Source organism: Neofelis nebulosa, chromosome 1, assembly GCF_028018385.1.
Source record: "Neofelis nebulosa isolate mNeoNeb1 chromosome 1, mNeoNeb1.pri, whole genome shotgun sequence".
Taxonomy (NCBI): Eukaryota; Metazoa; Chordata; class Mammalia; order Carnivora; family Felidae; genus Neofelis; species Neofelis nebulosa.
In genome coordinates, this window is record NC_080782.1 from 149,769,164 (window position 1) to 149,781,955 (window position 12,792).

General features: G+C 44.4%; 1 protein-coding gene across 3 annotated transcripts in view; it reads left to right on the forward strand.

Annotated features, from left to right (window-relative positions):
* The first annotated feature begins 1,645 nt into the window (after nucleotides 1-1,645).
* RUFY1 (RUN and FYVE domain containing 1) overlaps nucleotides 1,646-12,792 on the forward strand; it is a 59,679-nt gene continuing 48,532 nt past the window's right edge. For 2 of the 3 annotated variants that reach the window (XR_009264569.1, XM_058739406.1), the window contains exons 1-2: nucleotides 1,646-1,960; nucleotides 12,310-12,483. Coding sequence is in view for 2 of the 3 variants with exons in the window: in XM_058739406.1 (XP_058595389.1) it covers nucleotides 1,675-1,960; nucleotides 12,310-12,483 (460 nt within the window). In the remaining variant the exon portion in view is untranslated. The remainder of the gene's footprint in view (nucleotides 1,961-12,309; nucleotides 12,484-12,792) is intronic. The other variant, XM_058739398.1, reaches the window with a different exon arrangement.

Sequence of the window (12,792 nt, forward strand, 5' to 3'; positions counted from 1 at the left end):
TTGTGTTTTTATGCAAAATGGAATTAGGTCCAGGCTCTGATCACCTACATGAATGTCCACGTGTATTGAAAAGTCATGAAGGATCTGGGTCCCCTCTTTGGTATTCCAGACTCCCCTGTTCACTCCAGTAAAGACTAGAAGCATCCCCTCCATCACTGTGACAGCTCAAACACCATTCCCACTCTCCCCATAGAAAACAACTGGCCTTCAGGGACCAGACACATCTGGGAGAAAACGGGTTTCTAAAGGGACAAGCCATTGCTTATTGACGTCAGGGACTATACTCTGAGCTGCCAAAGCTTCCAACTTTTCAAAAGAGCTAAAATCCAGGTTTTTATGCCAAATCTTTTTTCTCTTTTTTTTAATTTTTTTTTTTAATGTTTATGTATTTTTGAGACAGAGAGAGACACAGCATGAGCAGGGAAGGGGCAGAGAGGGAGACACAGAAAGTGAAGCAGGCTCCAGGCTCTGAGCTGTCAGCACAGAGCCCAACGCAGGGCTCGAACTCACGAAGTGTGAGATCGTGACCTGAGCCAAAGTCAGACGCTTAACCGACTGAGCCACCCAGGCGCCCCTATGCCAAGTCTTTTAATTTCTAAATATCTGCAACAACTTCGTATTTTTTTTAAATGTTTTTTTCATTTTTAAGAGAGCATGAGCTGAAGAGGGGCAGAGAGAGAGGGAGACAGGGCATCAGAAGCAGACTCTGCACTGACAGCAGGGAGAGTGATGCAGGGCTGGAACTCAGGAACAGTGAGACCATGACCTAAGCCAAAGTCGGTTGCTCAATCGACTGTGCCACCCAGGCCCCCAACTTCATTTTTTTTTTTTTTTTTAATTTAAGATTTAAACGCTCTGGGAACCAAACACAGGGTTCTCCTAGTTTGATAAGACCCATGTGTGGCACTTTGCAAAGACTGTCAAATACTAATGAAATGTTCCTATTTAGTCAAATGCCCTTCTTTTCCAAGTGAAGAAACAGACTGGGAGTGATTTCCTGCGAGGGAGTAATGTGTTGCCCAAGCCACACAGTTGGCTAACACTGATCATTAACTGATAACGTCTGCCATGTGCTCCCCTCTGCAAAATCTTATTTAACAATCAGGCAGGTTCTCTTATTACCCCCATTTAACTAATTAATAGAATCTGGACCTTCTGATTCCCAGTCCTGCCAACCCGTCATTTATAGTTTTGGGGCTCTTTAAATAAAAATCCTGATTTCCTGCCTTGTCTGTCCGTTTCCTTACCCGTCCTCCTAGGGTTTGTTCTAAAGAGTGCTGCAGAAAAGTGACGAAGTAGAAAAAATAAATCATGAAATGAAAATTAAAAAGAGGAAATAGTGTCACAAAGAAACCCAAAGCCATGGGGGCTGTGTTCTAAGCCAGGCTGGGGGCACCCCAGTTAGGGGAGAAAACACCAGAGTAATTTTTTGGACACAAGTCCTCCCGACTGGTGGTAATAGGGGTGCTTCTATGTTATGATTTGTACTCTCCTGAGCCGTTTTAAGGTTAAAGAAGGGAAAGGGGGGGCAGTGAAGAGGAAGAAGAACTTCGCGAACGGGGAAAAAAAAAAAAACAACCAAAACCGAGGAGGCAGAGTTGGCTGGAGAGTGCCCGCCCGCGCATCCGCCCGCGCGGAGTCCTCCGCCCGTCGCGGCCACGTGATTCGGCTAAGATGGCCGACGGGGAAAGTGGCTGCCCGGCGGGGCGGGAACCGGGGCAGGCGCCGGGACCGGAGCCGGGAGAAGAGTTCGAGATTGTGGACCGAAGCCAGCTGCCTAGCCCTAGCGAGCTGCGGAGCGCGGCCAAGCCGCGGGTGGGGCCGGAGGGCTGGTCGGCGCCCATCCTGACCCTGGCGCGGAAGGCCACTGGCAACCTGTCGGCAAGCTGCGGAAGCGCGCTGCGCGCGGCCGCGGGACTGGGAGGCGCGGACGGAGGCGCGGACGGCGCGGCGCGCGCAGGTAGGGTGCGGAGGGGTGCGCCCCGCGCGCGCCCGCGGGACAGGTGGCTGGCCGTGGGAGCCGGGCTGGCGAGGGAGTTGAACCTACTTAGCCTGTTAGACGAGTTGTTCACAACCAACCTGTTAGCACGCCCAACTGCTCGTCTGTTTTCTTTATACCGTGCAAGCCAAATCAAAATAGATAACGCGGATTTGGACGGTCTGAGATTGGGCTACTCCCCTAACGAGACTCTTCTAATTGTATTCCCCCAGACAACCTCCTTACTCTCGTTGGTGGACTTCAACAAAATGTACGAGTTTAAGGTAGTCTGTATTTTAAAAGTACTTGAGAACTGAATCCAGTTCTGCTGTCTGCTGTAAACCTCGAAAAGCCTGCCCGGCTCACGCCTCTGGGTGTGACCGCGCATCCCGACTCACTCGGGAGTCAAAGCTCCGAGGAGGAAGTCAGGAGGCGATAGTTCCCTTCGAGCCCAGTCGTCAACTCGCTTTGTGATGGACACAAATCACCACATTTCCCAGAGTGTGCAATAGGGATTTTTTGATTCACCCAGTGACCTGTTATAGTCCTTTTCAGCCCTTGTTATCTGGAGTAGAGTTTGAGCATGTTAGATGAATGAAAATACTAAATGATTATATCATAATATCATTAATATCATTTAAGAGTGTGACTTGGGAAGCCCTATAGAGCCAAGTATTTAGAGCCGTGCTAACCAACAAAGTAACCACTACACACATGTGATGTTTAAATGTTAAATTAAAATTAAAACTTCAGTTTCATCTTCATAGAAAGTGCTGTGGGGCAGAGTTGACCAAGGACGGTACTGCTAAGAATCCTAATGATGTGCCTTTGAAGTTTCTTGATTCCCTCCTGTCTATCGGTAAATGTGCTGTAGAAGTCATCACTGACACCAACATACTGAATTGTGAGAATTTCACTAGTTAAGAAAGATTGAGGAGTAAAGTTTAAAAACTGACTTTTTTTTGAGATTCTTGCAAGGGAAAGTAGGACTGGAAGGTAATGAGGGAGCCTGTTCAACAATCTAGTTCCCACTAGCTCACCTTGGGTGTGTGTTCTTTTAATGTTCATTTTTGAGAGAGAGAGAGAGAGATAGCACTCGAGCAGGGCAAGGGCAGAGAGAGAGGGGGACAGAGGATCTGAAGAGGGCTCTGTGTTTGCAGCAGTGTGCCCGATGCGGGGCTCAAACTCACAAACCATGAGATCATGGCATGAGCTGAAGTCCGACGCTCAACTGACTAAGCCACCCAGGCGCTCCACACCTGTGAGTGTTTGATTGTATACCCAGCCATTGGCGGTTAGTCCCTAAAGTCAAGGCATGAGGTGTTCTGGAGGCATCTGAGATCACGTAGCAAGCAAATAATAAAATGTCTGCTGTTCACTGATAAATAAAATGTACCAGTGCCTAAAATAGCATGTAGCACAGAATAATAATAAATACTTGTTGAACAAATGCATATTTGAAAAATACTTGTTTTCAATCCATAGTAGTGTTATCAATAATAGCCAACACTTATATTGTGCTTAGTAGATGCCAGGTCTTAGATCTGTACTTGTGTTCATTCATTTAACTTGCATAAAGACCCTAGGTGATAGCAGGACTGACTTCCTGGTGTGCATTAATGCAGACTTTGATCATTGTGGTCATCCAGCTACTCAGAAGTGCCCCGTACTTTAAATTCTTACCATCTTCGTGTGTTTTGTTAAGTGAAGTACGTTGGAACAAAGAAGTATGTAGGGGCCTTGGAGCCGGGCTCGTGTGTGGTCCCACAGCCTCCCTGGGACAGGTTCTTAGCCACCATAGCCCACTCAGGCTGCCCTGGGGCTTCTTCCTACCCCTCCCTGACCCCACTCCATGACTACTGCTGGTCGAGGGAGGGTTGGGGTTGTCCCCTCCGTATCTCAGGGCAGGACTGAGGGGCCTCTTGCCCACCCAACCAGATACCGACTTCATCTCTGCAGGAAATTGCAGTCCCTTAGGACCGCAGGAAGGGGAGATTGACTTCCATATTTCCACCTGTGTAGCTGGCCCCATGTGATTGTCCCCGTTATAAAGAGGGAAACTGAATAAAAGAGAAGTAACTTGACCTATTTAACTTCAAAGTGACAGACCAGGACTTGAACCAAGTCTTGAACCATGCTCTTAGTCACAACACTTAAATGCCTCAATGCCTTTATAAGCAAAATGCCATGGTATACATGGGTTTGTTTTTTTTTTAATAGCCACTTTAAAGAAAATATTAAATGAGTAACTGCCACTTAGCTCTGGCACCAGTTGGGAACATGGCTTACTAAGGGCTGCAGCGTGGGGAACTGAGTGGCCAGTCCCGGATGTAATAGAATTTGCAGCCATCATATAGGACAGGAGTGAGGGTAGGGAAAAGGAAATGGACACTGGGCAGCAGGCTCTGCAGAGGCTTCAGAAAAGCAGGTCGAGACAAAACCATGGCCACCACTTCAGCCAGGACCAGGCAAGGGCCACCTCGTTCATCTCTTTTTCTTTCTTTGATGTGTTTCCACAAGCAGTGAGGGCAGAGCTCTTTCAGAGGAACAGCAAAGGAGCAGAAATTGAATGTGAGCGGCACTCCTGCCAGGGAAAATTTTTTTGATGATCTAGGTTAAAGGCAAATGTGGATTATTGCAGAATGCTTCAAATACTTGTTTTACAGTGTTATCCCATGTGGGGCCTGTTAGCACAGAATGCCATAGTGATCGTGTAGTTGTCTCGTTTCAGTTCTTTGTTGTTTTTTTAATGTTTATTTTTGAGAGGCAGTTATTTTTGTGGCCTAGTCGGTTTAGCACCCAACTTCGGCTCAGGTCATGATCTCACTGTCCCCGTGAGTTCGAGCCCCATGTTGGGCTCTTTGCTGTCAGCACAGAGCCTGCTTTAGATCTTCTGTCCCCTTCTCTCTCTGCCCCTCCCCTGCTTCTTGCACTCTTTCTTTCTCTCAAAAATAAAATAACATTTAAAAAAAATGTTTATTTTTGAGAAAGTGTGAGTCGGGGAGGGGCAGAGAGAAAGTGGGACAGAGAATCCAAAGCAGGATCCATGCCGACAACAGTGAGCCCGATGCAGGCCTTGAACCCACGAACTGTGAGATTATGACCCAAACCAAAGTCAGGCTCAGCCGACTGAGCCACCCATGTGCCCCCGGTTCTTTGTTGTTTTAAGTAATAAGTGCAGGTGATAAAAAAGAAATCAAACCGTGCAAAAGATCATTCAGTGTAGATAGAGTATGTCCTCCTGCACAGGAACTGTCCCCAGTCCTGTTGTATCTTTCAGTGAGTGGTCATGCATGCTTTCATCTTCCCACGCAGTTTTCTCACAAACCACAGGACACACGCCAGGTTCTTCATCTTGCTTATTCGAGTAATGCCTTCTCCTAATGGACGGGTGACAAAGTATGCATGTTCCTAAGAGTTAACGTGTCCAGCACAATGGCTGGCATGTGGGTACCCAATAAAGAGGGCGCTCTTTCAAAATCTTATAATTATTTACATACATATTTGCCACCGGGCAGGTGGTACGTATTATGCCTTTGTTCTCTTCCATGGGCAATTTTATTTTCCACGTGTCAAAATGGCCCTCCACAACTGGTGCCACTCCTTCTAGAATGAAGCACAGTAACTTTTTCTACTCCACATTGCTGAATTCAGGTTAGCCCTTGAGATGCTGAGTGAAAATTCCTGACAGTTGGGAAAGTGTCAAAGTTTTCTTCCTCATCACACTGCATTATAAGATCTTTCAAGATACCAAAGGGCTACCCGGAACTCAAATTTATAAAGCATCTACTCACTTCTCTATAACTTAGAGGCCAACAACAAAAAACCCCAAACAGCCCACTCCCCGTTCTGAGTCCTTACTCTCTACACCAAAAGTTACAACAAGCTGCCAGCCATTTGAGCCATTTGTGTCTGGAAGTTGCTTTTTTTTTTCATGTCGCATAGCATAAAGGTATTAAAACACACAAAAAGATTTTTTAGTCAATTTGCAGGCTTTACATAAAAATCCAGATCTCCAGTGGTGCCTGGGTGGCTCAGTCAGTTGAGCCTCCGACTTCGGCTCAGGTCGTGATCTCACAGCTTGTGAGTTTGAGCCCTGTGTCGGGCTCTGTGCTGACAGCTCAGAGCCTGGAGCCTGCTTCGGATTCTGTGTCTCCCTCTCTCTCTGCCCCTAACCCACTCGCATTCTGTCTCTGTCTCTCTCAAAAATAAATAAACATTTTTAAAAATTTAAAAATTAAAAAAAAAAAAACATCTCCAGCTGCCTCTGGAGGTTGGGCCACAGGTTCCCTCCAGCTCATATTCCCAGAGCTGCACTCCTTTCTATTCCAGGCCTGGCCCCTGTGCAGGAGTCAAGCTCAGGATCCCTGAACACACCATTTATTTGGCAATTCAGGAAGTGTAGAACTTTGTGATGTTCCATGTGTTGTGCTGATGTGCTGAACTATTATTATTAATGCAGCTTAGAGAGATGTGACCAGCTTGGCTAGAGTCACAAAGCTATTAAAATTGAGAGATGGAATGGCTCAAAGGGGCACCTGGTGGCTCAGGTTCTCACAGTTCGCGAGTTTGAGCCCCACATTGGGCTCGTTGCTGTCAGCGCAGTGCCTGCTTCAGATCCTCTGTCCCCCTCTCTCTCTGCCTCTTCCCCATTCGTGCTCTCTATAAAAAATAAACATTTTAGGGGCGCCTGGGTGGCTCAGTCGGTTAAGCGGCCGACTTCGGCTCAGGTCACGATCTCGCGGTCCTTGAGTTCGAGCCCCGCTTCAGGCTCTGGGCTGATGCCTCAGAGCCTGGAGCCTGCTTCCGATTCTGTGTCTCCCGCTCTCTCTGACCCTCCCCCGTTCATGCTCTGTCTCTCTCTGTCTCAAAAATAAAAATAAAACGTTAAAAAAAATTTTTTTAAAAAAGTAAACATTTTAAAAAGGAAGAAAAGATCCACTTCACATTTTGCCTAGCTCTCTGACTTGAGCACGAATGGGAACAGGTGAATAATGAAGAGAACAATGGATGGGACCCAGCCATGTACCCAGGAACGGTGACAGGAGCTGCTGCCGCCCAGCTCATATCACCTAAAACACTAGTCTTCACATGTTTTTCTCACATGACCGCCCCGCCCCAAAAAAATCTTCAGCTTTTAAAGTTAACATATAAAATTCTTCATCATAATTTTAAAGTTTGTAATATGTTTTCTGGCTTATTGTTAAGTACTGGCTTTTTAAAATAAAAGTGTTACATCATTCTTTAAGTGGTATGTAAATATCTAAATGATTTGATAAGCACTACTGTCCATCTTAAAAATAAATAAGTTATTTGAAAACTTTACATTTTTTTAAAGTTTTTTTATTTTTAAGTAATCTCTACACCCAACGTGGGGCTTGAACTCACAACCCTGAGATCAAGAGTTGCATTGCTCTTGTGCCTGGGTGGCTCAGTGGGTTAAGCAGCGACTCTTGATTTTGGCTCAGGTCATGATCTCATGGTTTTGTGGGTTCAAGCCCCTCATTGGACTCTGTGCACTGACCTTGGTACCTGCTTCGGATTCTCCCTCTCTCCTCTCTCAGCCCTTCCCCTGCTCTCATTCTGTCTCTCTCAAAATTAATTAAAAAAAGAAAAGAGTTGCATGCTCTAGTGACTGAGCCAGCCAGGCACCCCTGAAAACTGTACATTGTCCCTTTATTCCTTGAACTTGAATTTCCATTTCACCTTGTGTTTTTTTTTTTTTTTTTAACGTCTATTTATTTTTGAGAGAGAGAGAGACAGAGCACGAACAGGGGAGGGGCAGAGAGAGAAAGAGAGAGAGACACACACACAGAATCTGAAGCAGGATCCAGGCTCTGAGCTGTCAGCACAGAGCCCGACATGGGGCTCAAACCCACAAGCCATGAGATCATGACCTGAACTGGAAGTCAGATGCTTAACAGACTGAACCACCCAGGTGTCCCACCCATATATATATATTTTTAAATGTTTGTTTATTTAATATTTATTTATTTATTTATTTATTTATCTATCTATCTAGAGAGAATGTGTGAACAGGGGAGGGGCGGAGAGAGAGAATCTGCACTGACAGAGCCCCATCTGTGGGGCTCAATCTCAGGTGAGATCATGACATGAGCCAAAAGCAAGAGTCGGGCACTAAACCACCTGAGCCACCCAGGTGCCCCATCCACTTCCATATGTTTTTTAAAATGTTATTGTTCATTCTATCATACATTTCAGAAACAAATGTAAATGAATTAAAATTCAGTAAACTTTTCTTGTGACTAAAGCTCTAAGTGTATAAAATATTTTTCTTCTGGAATGAATTACCATTAAAATAATTAGAAATGCTAAGTTGACAAAAGGATATAATTTCTTGTTATTCTCTAAATGAGCTGGCTTGCTTTTTGCATTAGCATGTATCTGTAGATGAAAATATGTGATTTACTGATAAAATATGATAGGATTCAGCATCAGTTTTATTCCTGTGTTTTGGTCTTTTATAGATGTGATCCCTGAGAACCCTGGTTCATATAAAAAGAAATAGAAATGAATAATCTTGTCATAGTAATGTTGTCAAGTTTTTTAATTCCTTCCAAGTTGTGTGCCCCAAATCACACTGATCTATTGTCAAAAACTATTTTTTTGTTACTTTTTGTTCAAAGCAAAGGAAAATCACCTGACTTGGCAAAGGATGCAACTCAGCCATATTGAAGAAGTTTCTCAAAAAGTTCCTTACTATGATAATCCATAATTATTAGACTTTTTGGAAGTGGCCTGTTTTAGGACCATAGCACCTAGTTAACATTCGAACAATTATTTATAATATTTCTTAAGATACTTATGCTGAAAAGCATTTGAAACTGTGGTAGGTTTTCTATAAAGTGTAAGAAACTACTGAAGTACTTGAATTTGTTCATACAGATTTAAAACACTAGCAGTAATAAAATGCTATAAACTGTATATCAAACATTAATTTGGATTGAGCAACCATCACTTTTATTAACATTTCTCACATATTTATTTTAATGGATCTATTGAAAGTAGCACTTGGTGCAGTAGAAAATAAGTATACATTTGCTTATCTTTTAAACCATTAAACTATTTGTTGCCCTTTTTTGGCTGATGTGCTTATTATTAAATATGGTCACTGGAAGCCAAGAGAATATGGGTCAAAAGACTAGTTCCTTGGGTATTTCCAGACGTTTTTGGTTAAGGCTTGGATCTCCCCAGATCTTTGGTTTTTACTTTAATTTATTAAATGTATTTTCTGTACTGAGATCTCTTTTTAATTTTTTTATTTAGTAATCTATATCTTAAGCATTTCACAGTGCCTGTGTAAAAATAATAAAACTCTAATAGGATGATATAGAATAAAGGAGACTGATCAGTTACCAAAAAAAGGTTCCCCAAAAAAAGTTTTTACCAAGGGGTGCCTGGGTGGCTTAGTCAGTTAAGCATCCCACTTCAGCTTAGGTCATGATCTCGTGGTTTGTGAGTCTGAGCCCCGAATCAGGCTCAAACTGTCAGTGCAGACCCTGCTTCCTAGACCTCGGTCTCCTTCTCTCTCTGCCCATCCCCATCTCACTCTCTCTCAAAAATAAATAAACTTTTTTTTTTTTTAAAGGCTTGCGGTGCCTGGGTCGGTTAAGCAGCTAACTCTTGGGTTCGGCTCAGGTCATAATCTCATGGTTTAGTGAGTTTGAGCCTGACAGTCGCTCGGCGCTGACAGCGTAGAGCCTGCTTGGGATTCTCAGTCTTCCCTCTGTCTCTGACCCTCCCCCACTTGTGCAGTCTCTGTCTCTCTCAAAATAAATAAATTTTAAAAAATAAAAATACATTTTTAAGGCTTTACTAAGACTTATCAAGTGAAAATTATACTTGTAATTCTTTCATTTAGTTACATGTTTAGACCACAACACTCAAAACAGTTGGGGACACCTAGGTGTTGCTTATTTCATTACAGCTTTGCCAATACAACATTTTTTGACAAAAAGACATAGTTTATGTGTGCTTCAAATCCAGTTTCATTGAAAACATGGAGCTACAGTTTTGGCCTATTTAATTTATGACACATGTCCGTCAAGTTAATGGTATATCCTAGGGAGGAGTATTGAGACTGGATGAGAATAATTACATGTATTTGTAGGGGAAAATTTATAACTTTCTAAATTTGGGATACCCATTAGAGAGCTAGAGACCTTCCCTCTCCCCCAAGACTAGGTTTCCTTAACTAAGTACAATAAAGCAATGAGAGATTGGAAGCTCTTCATGTTTTGGATGATTTGATGAATTATCAAAGAAGGCTTCACCTCCATTTGGTGTGTGGGACTTTCTGGACCCCAGGTCAGTGCATAAAAAGGAAGATGTGGGATAGGGAGTGAATCTGTAACCAGGGCACAGAGGTTCAAGAGCACTGGCCTCCGGGGTTTCAAAACACACCAGGTTCGGCCACTCACCACTGACAAAATCCAAAGGCAGAGAGACAAGGGGTGGTGAAGCAGAAAGGAATTTATTTCCTTGAGGCCAACACCGGGAAGACAGTGGACTAGCCTTTCAAAAGTGATTTACAAAGTGCTGAAAATACAGATTTGTATAAGGAAAATGTGGGACAAAGGCCAGTGAGTACAGACAGGTGGACAATAAAGGTCAAGTCTATCCTGGTCTTCGAGTCAGTCACGTGGGGTCTTGCTGGCTCAGGGCAGTCCTTCTTGCCTGAGGGGGTGGTTTCTGAACGCAGCCTTCTGCCAGAGGTAACAGATAAGCTGGAAAGAACTTCAATTAGAAAGTACTAAGATCAGAATGGAGGTATTTGAAGCCCTCTTTCAAATCAGGTTGTCCTGTGGAACTGTCACACTTGAGCTGGAAACGGATTTCCTTCAAGCTCCTGGGCTTGCGTAGCCCCGCGCAGGAATCCTGGATATGTATTGTGATTAGAAGACCAGTGTGGTTTACAGAACTGGGCGTGGTACCTTCTTCAGCAGTAAATCTTTACAAATTGCTTCTATGTTTATTGCTCCACTCAGGGTTCTTCCCTCCTCTTAATGAGGTTTTACAATTTTTATTTCCTTTGCCAATCATCCAGTTCATTAAAGTTTTCGAATTTATAAATGTAATACATAGGATTCTCTGAAAGTAATTCACGGTCATAATTCATTATGTAGTTCTTTTCAATTTAAGCTATACATGATGTGCTCTTTTAGCTATCTTTATGTTCATATTAATGACCGTGAAATAAAACAGCTATAAAAGATTAATATCACTATTAATTTATACAGATCAATAATAAGACAGTTCAGCGAGAAACGTAAAAGATTTAGCAGGCAATTCACAGAATACTAGGAGAGGATAAACATGAAAAGCTACTTAACCTCATTGGTAATCAACAGCTGCAAACTAAAACAATACGACTCCCTCGCCCATCCAGTTGTCAAATATTTAAGACTAAATGTTGGCGTGGGTGAGGAGGGACGCGCGCGGGGCTGTTTTTTCTGCCAGGACTCGGTTAATAGCATGGAGTCTACATTTTTAATTTCCAGGATGACAGGTTCCTGGGTATTAGGGGGACACCTGGTAAACATTTGTCATGGATATCTGATACAGCCGACAAACCTTTTTTTACTCTCAAAACAAAGCGACGTTAATGGAGCTGAAATGGAAACGTAGCAGTTCTTTTGATTCTAACGGTTTTACCCAGGAATGTAAAACTCGTAATTGTCCAGTAGCTGTGGGCAACAGTTGACGGGCAACAACGAGAATTTGAGTCTGGAACTCAGGGGCAGGGGCCTCCCCGAAGACACTTGGGCTGACACCATGGGACAAAAAAGCCGGTTCAGTTGGCCTTCTGAACAGGCTGAAGACGAGGGGAACTCAGGCAAAGGATGCAAAATGGCGCCCGTGAGCTTCGTGGGCGTGGCCTCTAGCTGGGCTCGTCCAATTGGAGTGTTCAGGGGCGGAACGCTTTCCCCCCAGCTAGCCTTCTACCTTGGGGCGGGGCTTCCTGGAGTTTGCCCCCTTCCATTGGTCAAAAATGGAATACTGGGTGTGGGAAAGGCCAATCTCCGCAAGTCTTAGTAGGACGGTCGCCTTAGCAACGCGCGGAGCCGCCTGGGAAAGGTCTCGGGAAACTGACCCGCGGCTTAGGCTGCCCGGGTGCATCTGTGACCTCCAGGGATCAGAGGCCGTTTGACTGCGAAACCCAGTTATCCGTCCTGCCGCACGTCCGTGCTCAGAACAGATTGCCTGGCCCCGCCTGGACGATCTTCCATCCATTGCCCTGCATCTTAAAGTCCTCACCCGGGAACACACTCAGCCCACTAACGAAGCTGTCCCTGTTTGTGCCCCGACAGCTTCCAAGTGCCAGATGATGGAGGAGCGTGCCAACTTGATGCACATGATGAAACTCAGCGTCAAAGTCTTGCTCCAGTCTGCCCTGAGCCTGGGCCGCAGCCTGGATGCGGACCATGCCCCCTTGCAGCAATTCTTTGTAGTGATGGAGCACTGCCTCAAACACGGGCTGAAAGGTGAGCCTGAGGGGGGGCGTTTGGGGGCGTGGAAATTCGGGCTAGCTGTTTGCTCAGCAGGCATTCATCAGTGCCAAACATTGTTCTTGGTGCTTGGGATAACAGCAGTGTACAAAACCGACAAGCGTCCCTGCCCTCAATAAGTGACATTTAGAGCAGCACTGTCTGGTAGGTCAGCTACATGTGCAGTTTTTACTGTTCTGCTAGTCACGTTAAAAAAAAAAAAAAAAAGTGAAAATAAACAGGTGAAATTAATTTTAAGAACATACTTTTTTGTCCCCAGTATATCCAAAATATGATTTTTACACA